The 13,456-nt window shown below is 41.3% G+C and overlaps 1 protein-coding gene across 1 annotated transcript in view; it reads left to right on the top strand.

Moving 5' to 3' along the window:
- Nucleotides 1-13,456, top strand: part of LOC140480097 (heparan sulfate 2-O-sulfotransferase 1) — a 200,771-nt gene that overhangs the window by 127,339 nt on the left and 59,976 nt on the right. The window contains exons 2-3 of the mRNA XM_072574740.1: nt 3,814-4,052; nt 4,929-5,014. Coding sequence (XP_072430841.1) covers nt 3,814-4,052; nt 4,929-5,014 — 325 coding nt within the window. The remainder of the gene's footprint in view (nt 1-3,813; nt 4,053-4,928; nt 5,015-13,456) is intronic.

The following is a 13,456-nucleotide window of genomic DNA, read 5'->3' as shown; positions in this document are numbered from 1 at the left end:
CGCTGGGTCAAAATGTGGAATTCCCTCCCTAAGAGTATTGTAGGTCTACTGACAGCACATGAACTACATTGGTTCAAGAAGGCAGCTCACCACCACATTCTCAGGGGACAATCAGGAATGGGCAATGAACGCTGGCAAAGTTAACAGTATCCACATCCAAAGACTGAATAATAAAAACAAACCATAATCTGAGAAAACGTCTTCACATTGTGAGTGGTTAAAGTCTGAAATCCACTGCCTTAATATATGCTGGGGCAGGCTCAATAGAAGCAGCCAAAAGGAAATTGGACAATTATCTGAAAAGGAAGAATGTAAGGGGTCACAGGAAGAAGGCAGGAGTACCATTTTAGGCACAATTGGCCAAATGGCCTGCACTGTAACAATTCCATAATGTTGTAACTTCATAAACATGGCAAATTATACAAGCATATTTTCAACTGCTTGTTGCAAAATTGTCAGTTTTGTAATTAAAGCAGCACATTCAACTTTGAAATATCAAAATGTCATGGATTCTTTACATATTTCTTTTGAATTGCAATCAAATGCATAAAAATGTTCTAAGCTCTGCCTGTTTCTGAATAACAGCCGCGCATCATCATCATTATGCTGTCCAACATCATTATGCTGTTTTCTTTTCTGTTTTTGGATTTTGTCGAATTCATTCTTAGAATAACTGTTGCTGACATCCCTAATTCCCCTTCAGTCGATGATGATGACCTGTTTACTTGAATGAGTATAAGCCGAGATGGTGTAAGTGCACCATAGTGGTACAGTTAGTCAGAGAAACAAGATTTTGGCCCAACAACACTGAAGAAATGATGATATATTGCTAAGTCCCAAAAATGTGGTGACTTCTTGTTTTTGTTTTGGGTGGGTAGTTATACTTATAGGTATTTCTTTGCTCCTGCTGCACTTAGAGTCATAGAGATGTACAGCATGGAAACAAACCCTTTGGTCCAATCCGTCCATGCCGACCAGATATCCCAACCCAATCTAGTCCCACCTGCCAGCTCCTGACCCATATCCCTCCAAACCCTTCCTATTCATCTGACCATCCAAATGCCTCTTAAATGTTGCAATTGTACCAGCCTCCTCCACATCCTCTGGCAGCTCATTCCATATACGTACCACTCTCTGCATGAGAAAGTTGCCCTTTAGGTCTCTTTTATATCTTTCCCCTCTCACCCTAAACCTATGCCCTCTAGCTCTGGACTCCCGACCCCAGGGAAAGGACTTTGTCTATTTATCCTATCCATGCCCCTCATAATTTTGTAAACCTCTATACGGTCTCCCCTCAGCCTCCGACGCTCCAGGGAAAACAGCCCCAGCCTGTTCAGCCTCTCTCTGTAGCTCAAATCCTCCAACCCTGGCAACATCCTTGTAAATCTTTTCTGAACTCTTTCAAGTTTCACAACATCTTTCCGATAGGAAGGAGACCAGAGTTGCATGCAATATTCCAACAGTGGCCTAACCAATGTCTTGTACAGCCATAACATGACCTCCCAACTCCTGTACACAGTACTCTGACCAATAAAGGAAAGCATACCAAACGCCGCCTTCACTCTCCTATCTACCTGCGACTCCACTTTCAAGGAGCTATGAACCTGCACTTCAAGGTCTTTGTTCAGCACCACTCCCTTACTATTAAGTGTATAAGTCCTGCTAAGATTTGCTTTCCCAAAATGCAGCACCTTGCATTTATCTGAATTAAACTCCATCTGCCACTTCTCAGCCCATTGGCCCATCTGGTCCAGATCCTGTTGTAATCTGAGATAACCCTCTTCGCTGTCAGCACTACACCTCCAATTTTGGTGTCTTCTGCAAACTTACTAACTTGTACCTCTTATGCTCGCATCCAGGGAGAAAATCTGTAAACTGTCTTTTGCCTGAAGTTATTTTGCATTTAACTATGCATTTTACAGTACTGCAATTAGAATTGCTCTCAGCTATTTTGTTCATTAACTTATTAAGACCAGAATTTGAAATGCCAATGATAATTTATCTCGTGTTTTAATTGGTATAAGTGGTGGTTTTAGTTGTGTGTTCCACAGTTAGACCGATTGTGAAAAGTACCTCTGCTTTGCAGCAATCAGAGAATTTCAGGGCCATGTAGGGTTGAGGAATATGAAGTACAATGTCCATTCTGCCTACTATTATGCAGCTGAGATTCGAACTGATTGGTGGGTGTGTGGCTGACGAAGCAATCTGACAGGTATTCTCTCCTGATTCAGGTTAACTTCTGTTGGGTCATAAAAAAATTGTTCAGAAGGCAATTTTCTTTTATCCTGATGGAAATATTAAATGTAACCATTTGATCAGCCATGATATTCCAGAATAGCTAATTAGACAAAAGTAACAGAAGGACCTCCTCTCGCTCCTAAATTATATGTTTACATTGAGACTATTCTAAGAACTGAAATAATTACATGTTTGGCTTTCGAGAGAGAACCTGAAATAAGCTTCAAATGTTGGAGAGCTGGAATAGTGTGCAAAGTTAAAAATCACACAACACCAGGTTATAGTCCAACAACTTTATTTGGAAACACTAGCTTTCGAAGCTCTGCTCTTGGATGACCGCTTCTGTTTCAGAGATGTGAATTATAATTGATGAGCATCCATCTTCCTCTCGTCCGTTGTGCAATCAATCCTTGAATAAAAGTTGCTTGATTTCAACATCTTAAATGACAATTAAATTGTACATAATAGCTCCTTTTAAGAGTCTTGAATGTTTTAATTGAAATTAATTTGAATTCAAGTGCTAATCAGTAAAAACTACTACTTAATTTGAATTCAGTTTAATTCATGTAGACTGAAGCAACTAACTTTGTTTCATTGAACTTGATGAAGAATTTGAAAACTGCAATGATTCTGAATTATAAATCAGGCAGTGACTTCTGTCGCAGGCACTTAAGATAAGTCAAATGCGGGAATCTTGACATTGCATGTTGAATGATTCTACTCCTTCATCGAGTGCAATGAAATATATTCAATGACTCTATGACAGCACAGTCACTCGAAGGTTAACATGGCTGTTTCACAGCACCAGGGAACCAGGTTTGATCCACCCTTTGGTGACTGTATGGGGTTTGCATGTTCTCTCTGTGTCTGTGTGGATTTCCACCCACAGTCCACGAAGATTTGCAGGTTAGGCTGACTAGCCATACTAAATTGCCCAGAGTGTCCAGGGCTGTGCAGATTAGCTGGAAATTCAAAGTTACAGGGATAGGATGGGTCTGAGTGGGATGCTTTTCAGAGTGCCAGTGTAGATTAGATGGGCTGAACGGCCTCCTTCCACAGCAGGGATTCTTTGATTCTATGACATGTTGGGTTATGTATCCATGGGTTAAAAAGCTGGAAAAACTTAAGGTTAGTGCAGGAGAAAGTGAATTTTTAACTGCGCTGTAAGTCATAGTTATTGACAAATCCCTCTGCCTGAAGATTAAAAAAATTCATTTAAAATGTGCATTCTCATTTCTTCAGAAGTTGATTGTTTTTACAGATGTTTTTCTGAAAATTCTTTTTATCAAATTCATCTCTCTTAATCTTACCTTTCTATCCCAGTCTTTGAATCCAAATCATGTACAAAAAGTGAAATAACTTATCCCCTTCGCTCAACATTGCCTGATTTAATCTTTGCATGCCTCGGTAACATACTTTCAGACTTGTAAAAGAGAAGCCTTCTGTTTGTAGAGTAATTGTTCAAATGTTTACTTTTTACTACCTACTTTATCATAGTGTTTTGAACTGAAGTCTTAAAAATGTCACTTGCATCATTGCTGATCAGCCTTCAAGCCCTGGACATTTTTTCCACAGAGAGAGCAATTGCAAGACATGAAGTAAGAGAAATTGAACAGCGCCGCACAATGGACAACCCAAGACAAGACCCAGGAGAAGAAGAGTTGGATGACATAATCATCCTTTATAATCGTGTACCGAAGACTGCCAGTACTTCTTTTACAAACATTGCTTATGATCTGTGTTCAAAAAACAGGTACCATGTCCTGCATATCAACACAACCAAAAATAATCCTGTGATGTCTTTGCAAGATCAAGTGAGTCCTAATTCTTGATAAATATGTATTGCATTCTTTGTTACATTAGAGGCAATTATTCATCATATCTAGTCATACCTAGATATTCATCATATCTCGTCATCTAATCATGTTTTTATTACTTTTTCACCAAGCTATATGAAGAGAAGTACCTTAGAGTGAAGATTCCATAAGCTCTTTACAAAAGGTTATAGATAGAATTGCATTATATTTAATCTGACTACAGGACAGGGCCTTTCTATTGTTCATCATGTGAAATGCATCAAGGTGAAGTGCTGATCACTTTATCTACTTCATAACTTAATCGCTAGACTCATCAGAATTGAGAATTGACTGGTGCAAGCATTTTCAACTCTCAAATTTTAACCATGTGTTAAAAGTTATTTTTTTCATTGTATTCGCATTTACTTAGAAATTATGAGCACATGGCTGCAGTTGTGAAATGTGTATCTGTTGCTCTATCTTGTCAATTTGGAGTAAGTTTAAGACCAGTTACTGTGAATTGAAAGCAAAGGTTATGATCCTATATAAGAGCAATGAGAGTTGTTTGTCTAGATTTTACATATGAGTTATGTGCATTCTATCCTGCCAAGAATGTCCAACTAAATTGATAGAACCTGCCAGATCAACCTGTATTTGAGCTAGAATATCAGGCTTAGTAGGCTGGGAATGAGTTGCACAGTCAGGATTCTTTTTTTTTTGAGCATTGCTACATTTTTTTTGCTTAGTTTTATGTATTTTTCCATCATTTATCAGTTCGCACTTCAGCTCAGTAAAAAAAAATAAGGCTGAGTGGAGAAAAAACTTTGCATCACAGACAGAATGGTACATGTGGATATATAAAATAACTCAAATTCTAACCTACTGTTTCTTCAGGCAAGATTTGTAAAAAATGTTACTACGTGGAAAGAAATGAAGCCAGGATTTTATCATGGGCATGTGGCGTATCTGGACTTTACCAAGTAAGTGATTGAGTTCATAGGAATTGGTTATCTGAATCAGGTACGCTAAATTGTCTATAAATTCAATGCGTTGCCTGAGCCTAAATCCCTTTATATTTAATGCAAACTAATTGTCTGTGCCAAATAAAGCTGTGGTTTCTTTTAGGAATTGTTGTGAATTTATGTTTTAAAAAATGCTATGGAACCTGGTCAGCATCTTTGTTTTCAAAAAATTATACTCTCCTTGTAAGTGCTATTATGACAGCAACACGACATCCAAATGTACATGCAGGTGTAAGCATAATTCTGTGCAGAAACCCAAATGGTAAATAGAATATACATGTTCCAGCTGCCCTCTGGTGGTTAATTCAGTATTTGCCTGCCTGAAAATTATGTCTGTAGCTACCAATATATGAAGATAGATTAGGAGTTTATGCATTCTAATTTTTTTTATTCCTTCAACAGAAGCTAGTGTGAAAGAGAAGTATTTTTCACTCTAACAACATTTATAAAGAATATAGAAACACGCTTGATGTATTTCCTTGACTCCTCTGATCCCCTAATGTTGGATGACCTACTGTGGCTTTTCCAACACCACCCTTTTTGACTGATTTCTCCAGCATCTGCATTCCTCATTTCTCCTAGTTGCTGTTAACCCACTATGACAACTACACTTTAAGTTTTATAGAGTTTTTATTAATAGGAAGTCAGACTATATTTAGAATTCACATTTTAGCAATAAAGAATTACAAATAATTAACTCTCTGTCCTGATCCAAAATATAGAATAATTGCTCAGGCAGCACATGAATGAATACAATAAAAGTAGGTAATTTGACCCCAACATCATTTGATAAGGTTGTAACTGCAGCTGCACGTTTCTTCACTGCACCTCTGCAACCCTTGATACACTTGTAAGGTCAAAAATCCAATTTGTGTGAGGGCAAACAGCCATGGGTAATTGCTGTCTGCTGAGCATTGAGGACATTTATGCTTTCCTAAACCCTACGTACTGCCGACAGCCCCACTTCCACCAGCCCTTTCCTTGCCACCCCCAGCCTTTTGTCCTCCTGGTTCTTTCTACTCCTCTTTCCCTTCCTCAAACTTGCCCTCCAATTCCCTCTTCTCTTAAATTATCAACTGTCGCAGCCCAATAACACATTGCTATGTCAGACCATTAAAGATAAAAGCAGGAAAGAAACAGGATCCACTTGGTTTCAGCTCCTCCTATCGAACATAATGAAAGCATATACAGTACAACTGATCCTTGGAAATCTTCCCCACCTATCCTGGGGAATGATGCGAAGAAAAACTACCTCACAGTCTCGCCAATCAATAGATTTGTCATTTTCACAAAATCGTACCTAATAACCAACATCTTGGATGTTTCCATTACCGTTTCTGGGCTTATTTTGTTCCAACAGCAGGACAAATCAAACTGAGGTGGAAATGCGGTGATGCTTTCAATTGGTAGACTGGGTTTGTAGCAGCTGTCTCAAATACAAAGATGTGAGAGTATTCCTTCCTTGACTTTATCTCACCAACCTATCTTTGACAGTGTTGGTAAAAGTGGCTACCGACAGAATTTCACTTCACACTGAGATGCCTTCCATTGTATCATGCTAGTGAGATTGTTTGTTTAAGAACAGATCAAGCAGCTCAAAACTGGGCATTCTTAAGCCTCAGAGTCCCAAGCAACATCAGCAGAACTGTGTACCATCACAGTTGCTCAAATTTCGGAATGTATTAAAATTGAATTCAAATTTGACCATCTGTCATGGTGGGATTTGAACTCCTGTCCCCAGTCTATTGATATTACCACTAAACCCTCCCTCCCTTTCTGACTCCATCACCTCAGCTCTGATTCAATGTAGTCTATAGTCACATATGTTTGGAGTGCTATCAGGCATACCTGAAAGTGAGGTGAGGATAAAACACAAGCTTATGCAAATACTGATGCTTCAAAACGAAAACTATTGATAGAACTATGCAATTCCACAGCAATACATTGAATCATTGTTCTAGCCTTTCATATTCAGTTGTGAGTGGGGATAAACAAGTAAGCAATTGACGAGAAGATGAGGCTATATAAACATCCTGAGTATGCTGAGCAGATTAATTCTAATCATATTGGTTTAGATGGTGAATAAATCAACCCGTGGATTTTATTTATATTGAACTTGCAAGCTCATCGATACATCTGTATACATAAACTAAAATATCCAACAGGAAATCAACTATTAATCATCCAGCTAGGTTTTCAGCCTGGAACTTTAAAGAACTACTAAAACTTGCCTCTCAAGTAGCAGTTGTAGAACAACATCAGATAACTTGCTCTGAACGTTTTCAGTTCTGAGCTCATTATCATTTGATTTGTTTCATCATGTGCTGGTGCACCAGCAGATGGCAAAGTTGTACCACATAAACTTTTGTGACCAAAACACACATGCTTACCAATAGGATGACATAATCAGTAACATTTAAAATGCTATAAGTATTTGCATTCGTTCAAGGTAATATCAACTAACTGAGACAACATGTTTATAAGCAGGTTATTTGATGGTTTTTAAATTTACTTAAACTAGTGATGCAACCTGCCTACATTGATCTGCAGCATCTTAATTACATAACCGTCTATTAAACTAATTATACAATATATAGATATTTATACTGACTGCTCCATTATTGTGCTACTTTTCCATATGTAGATAGCACGGGTTTTTATTTCCTTTATTTTTGGACTATGGACTACTAAAGGAAGATGCAGCCTTGAACCAAGAAGACACATGTCTGTAATTTTAAAGATGTTTCCTGGAACACATTGTATGTAACTTTCAATGTCGCATTTTCATGGAGCAATGAGAGCAAAAGCAGACCACACAGAGCTGATTGGTTCTGAATAGAGGTCATTATGATTGGCTCCTGGCCAGGTGACCACTACTTGTATGGAGCCAAGAATTGTCCAGTCTGCAAAGACAGAACCTCAAAAAATGTCTTTGCCTTTCTGTCTGTCTGTCTCTCATTTAAAAGAGAATTTAGAAGTAATAGCGTTACATGAAGTTAATGATTCATATTACTTGCCATTAGTTCAAGACACTTAGTTCATAATAAACAGGTATTTTTTCAATGCTCTGAGAGAAGAAATTCTCCTTCTCAGTTTTAAATTGGTGCCCCTTTACTCGGAGGCTATGCCCTCTGATCCTAGACACATTCATGAGGGGAAACATCCTCTCAGTATTTACCCTGTCAAGCCTCTTAAGAATCGTATATTTTTCAGAGATCACCTCTTGTCCTTCTAAATGCCAATGAGTGTAATCCCAACCTGTTTAGTCTTTGCTCATGAGACAGTCCCTCCATACCGGGCAACATCCCAGGGAACCTTCTCTGATCTGCCTCCAATGAAATGATATCTTTTCTTAAATAAAGGGACCAAAACTGCTCTCAGTACTCCAGATGTGGTCTCAGGGCATGGACCTCCAGTCGTGCAGACTTCAGGCAGACCTACTGTGGATTTCAAGTGGGCAAGGGCGTGGAGGAGAGTTGTTTCAGTGCAGACCTCTAGTGAGCTCCTGAGGATTGATGACTTCATTGGTTGGGTCCAGTGCTGGTGGCAATGAAGTGGTGGCGGAAGGGCATTACAGCAAATTCAATGTGGTGGGTTCAGCAGTGAGAGACACGACTCTGATGTTAGTTGGGCCGGCACAAGTGGTGCCGAGGCAGTAGCAAAGAAATATCAGCTCACTGGCAAAGATGGCACCTGAAAGTCGGTGACTTTGATGTTGGCTGGATCAGGTATAGATGGCGGCAAAGTGGTGGTAGTGCAGGCATCATTGAAGGTGATAAGCTGGCTCAGAACTGATTACTCACTTCAAGCTATATCTTTTGTTATTTTACAAATTCTTAAATTATTCAAAATGCAATTCTATTGTGGCAACAAATGAAAGCTTTTCACGTTTTTGTATTCTTATTGTAAAATACAGATGACAATAAAATCTAAATCACATCACCAGTACCTTGTCCAATTGCAATAAGACTCTTACTCGTATACTCCAGACCGTTTGAAACAAGGAACAACATTCCATTAGTCTTCCTGACTACCTGCTGCACCAGCTGTTAGTTTTGTTTCATGCACAAATCCTCTTGTGTTGCAGGTCCTTGCAGTTTCTTTCTATTTAAATAATACTGTTCTTTTCTTCTCCCTTCCAAAATGTTCAACTTCACATTTTTCTACATTTATACTCCATTTGTCAACTTCTTGCCCACTTATTTAACCTATAACTGTCTCTCTATGAACTGTTTGTATTCCTGTTGCAGCTTGTCTTTCCATCAGTTTTTTGTCATCTGCAAATTTGGCTACCTTTTCACTTCCTTCTTCCAAGTCATTAATATATATTGTTACAGCCCCAACACTGATCCCTGTGGAACCCCACTGGTCACAGGTTGCCAACTAGGAAAAGAATCCCTTATCTGCATTTGTTTATTTCCCTACATGAGCCAACTCACAATCCTTGCCAATATGCTATCTTTAAAACCGTGAGCTCTTATCTTATGACTTAACCTTTTCTGGGTTACCTTATTGAATGCCCTCTGGAGATCAAAATGCAACACATCTACAAATTTTCCAATATCCAGACTTACTATTTGAGACTTGCTCAAAAAGCTTCCAATAAATTGATAGGATATTAGTTCCTTTTCATGAAGCCATGCTGACTCTGCTTGTTCAGATTATGATTTCCAAATGTGATCCTATTACTGCCTTAATAATTGGTTCCAGCGTTTTTCCAACTGGGATCTTGGGTTCATGTCACACTACAGGTAACTCCATTGCACTATTGTCTGTCTCCACACAGTCACACACACTAAACCAAGCTTACACACACACATGGATTAGATTTTCTACAGTATAGAAACTGGCCCTTCAGCCCAACAAGTCCACAACGAACATCCAAAGAGTAACCTACCGAGAATCATTTGCCCCTGACTGATGCATCTAACACTATGGGCAATTTACTTGACCTGCACATAGAACATAGAACAATACAGCACAGAACAGGCCCTTCGGCCCACGATGTTGTGCCGAACTTCTATCCTAGATTAAGCACCCATCCATGTACCTATCCAAATGCCGCTTAAAGGTCGCCAATGAATCTGACTCTACCACTCCCTCGGGCAGCGCATTCCATGCCCCCACCACTCTCTGGGTAAAGAACCCACCCCTGACATCTCCCCTATACCTTCCACCCTTCACCTTAAATTTATGTCCCCTTGTAACACTCTGTTGTACCCGGGGAAAAAGTTTCTGACTGTCTACTCTATCTATTCCTCTGATCATCTTATAAACCTCTATCAAGTCACCCCTCATCCTTCGCCGTTCCAACGAGAAAAGGCCGAGAACTCTCAACCTATCCTCGTACGACCTACTCTCCATTCCAGGCAACATCCTGGTAAATCTTCTCTGCACCCTCTCCAAAGCTTCCACATCTTTCCTAAAGTGAGGCGACCAGAACTGCACACAGTACTCCAAATGTGGCCTAACCAAAGTCCTGTACAGCTGCAACATCACCTCACGACTCTTGAATTCAATCCCTCTGCTAATGAACGATAATACTCCATAGGCCTTCTTACAAACTCTATCCACCTGAGTGGCAACTTTCAAAGATCTATGTACATAGACCCCAAGATCCCTCTGTTCCTCCACCTGACCAAGAACCCTACCATTAACCCTGTATTCCGCATTCTTATTTGTTCTTCCAAAATGGACAACCTCACACTTGGCAGGGTTGAACTCCATCTGCCACTCCTCAGCCCAGCTCTGCATCATATCTAAGTCCCTCTGCAGCCGACAACAGCCCTCCTCACTGTCCACAACTCCACCTATCTTTGTATCATCTGCAAATTTACTGACCCACCCTTCGACTCCCTCATCTAAGTCATTAATAAAAATTACAAACAGCAGAGGACCCAGAACTGATCCCTGCGGAACTCCACTTGTAACTGGACTCCATGCTGAATATTTACCATCTACCACCACTCTCTGACTTCGACCGGTTAGCCAGTTTTCTATCCAATTGGCCAAATTTCCCTCTATCCCATGCCTCCTGACTTTCCGCATAAGCCTACCATGGGGAACCTTATCAAATGCCTTACTAAAATCCATGTACACTACATCCACTGCTCTACCCTCATCCACATGCTTGGTCACCTCCTCGAAGAATTCAATAAGACTTGTAAGGCAAGACCTACCCTTCACAAATCCGTGCTGGCTGTCCCTAATCAAGCAGTGTCTTTCCAGATACTCGTAAATCCTATCCCTCAGTACCCTTTCCATTACTTTGCCTACCACAGAAGTAAGACTAACTGGCCTGTAATTCCCAGGGTTATCCCTATTCCCTTTTTTGAACAGGGGCACAACATTCGCTACTCTCCAGTCCCCTGGTACCACCCCAGTTGCCAGTGAAGACGAGAAGATCATTGCCAACGGTACTGCAATTTCCTCTCTTGCTTCCCACATAATCCTAGGATATATCCCGTCAGGCCCGGGGGACTTGTCTATCCTCAAGTTGTTCAAAATGTCCAACACATCTTCCTTCCTAACAGGTATCTCTTCTAGCTTATCAGTCCGTTTCACACTCTCCTCTTCAACAATACGGTCCCTCTCGTTCGTAAATACTGAAGAGAAGTACTTGTTCAAGACCTCTCCTATCTCTTCCGACTCAATACACAGTCTCCCACCACTGTCCTTGATCGGACCTACCCTCGTTCTCGTCATTCTCAGGTTTCTCACATACGCATAGAATGCCTTGGGGTTATCCTTGATCCTATCCGCCAGGGATTTTTCATGCCCTCTCTTAGCTCTCCTAATCCCTTTCTTCAGGTCCCTTCTGGCTATCCTGTATCCCTCCACTGCTCTGTCTGAACCTTGTTTCCTCAACCTTATGTAAGCCTCCTTCTTCCTCTTTACTAGACATTCAACCTCCCTCGTCAACCAAGGCTCCCTCACACGACCATTTCTTTCCTGCCTGATCGGTACATACATATCAAGGACACGTCGTATCTGCTCCTTGAAAAAGTCCCACATTTCCACCACATCCTTCCCTGACAGCCTATGCTCCCAACGTATGCTCCTCAAATCCTGTCTTACAGCATCATAATTTCCCTTCCCCCAATTGTAAAAACTTCCTTGTTGTGCGCACCTATCTCTCTCCATAACCAAGGTGAAAGTCACAGAATTGTGGTCGCCATCACCAAAATGTTCACCCACTAACAAGCCCACCACTTGTCCCGGTTTGTTACCGAGTACCAAATCCAATATGGCCTCCCCTCTGGTTGGACAATCTACATACTGCGTTAGAAAAGCTTCCTGGACACACTGCACAAACACCGCCCCATCCAATCTACTTGATCTAAAGAGCTTCCAATCAATATTTGTGTACCACGACTTCTGGCTGCACACCCTCCCCCTTAAGGATTCTGAAGACACGGTCCGAGACATCTCGGACCCTAGCACCTGGGAGGCAACAAACCATCCGAGAGTCTCGCCCATGTCCACAGAACCGCCTGTCCGTCCCTCTAACTAGAGAGTCCCCTATAACTAGCGCTCTCCTCTTCTCCCCCTTTCCCTTCTGAATCTCAGAGCCACAGATCCCTTCACTGCAGCTTACACCTGCAAGGCTGTCCCCCCCAACAGTTTCCAAAGCTGCATACTTATTTTTTAGGGGAACGACCACAGGGGAACCCTGCACTGCCTGTTTCTTCCCCTTCCCACCTCTAACTGTTACCCAGCTACCTCTGTTCTCTGGCGTAACTATGTCCCTGTAGCTTCTATCGATCACCCTCTCAGCCTCTCGAATAATCCTCAGCTCATCCAGCTCCAGTTCCAGTTCCCTAACTCGTTCAGTGAGGATCAGGATCTGACTGCATTTCCTGCACACGAAGTCGGCAGGAGTATCGGTGGTCACCCCTACCTCAAACATCCTGCAGGAGGAACATTCCACCGCCTGCGCTGCCATGACTGTACACTGTCTCCAAAAACAAGAACACTGAGTCAATAACCTGTGGACTTTAAAGTTAGGTTAGAGGAGGAGGGTGGGAGGGAGGCCCTACGGAAGTAGGACCTGGGGTCTAGAACACACCCACTCAAATACTAATCACTTGCCTTCCCGCCCAGCTATGCGCTCCAACCTCACTTCCGCTGCCCGCTACAGGTAAGTAATTTTGAAACAAACTGTCTTACCTTAGCTGTAGTCTCCCGGGTTCGTTTTTCCTCGGCCGCTGCTCCCACTCAAATGACCGTTGGTGATTAAAGGGGGAGTATTTATACTCACCGTTCTCCTTCCTGGCTGCCCCTCTGTTTACCGTCACTTCCTCTGCTGCTCCCGCTCTTTTTGTGAAGAGAGAAAAAAAAACCGCTGCCCGCTACAGGTAAGTAATTTTGAAACAAACTGTCTTACCTTAGCTGTAGTCT

This window comes from Chiloscyllium punctatum, chromosome 7 (assembly GCF_047496795.1).
Source record: "Chiloscyllium punctatum isolate Juve2018m chromosome 7, sChiPun1.3, whole genome shotgun sequence".
Classification (NCBI taxonomy): domain Eukaryota; kingdom Metazoa; phylum Chordata; class Chondrichthyes; order Orectolobiformes; family Hemiscylliidae; genus Chiloscyllium; species Chiloscyllium punctatum.
This window is presented reverse-complemented; position numbering and strand designations above follow the sequence as displayed.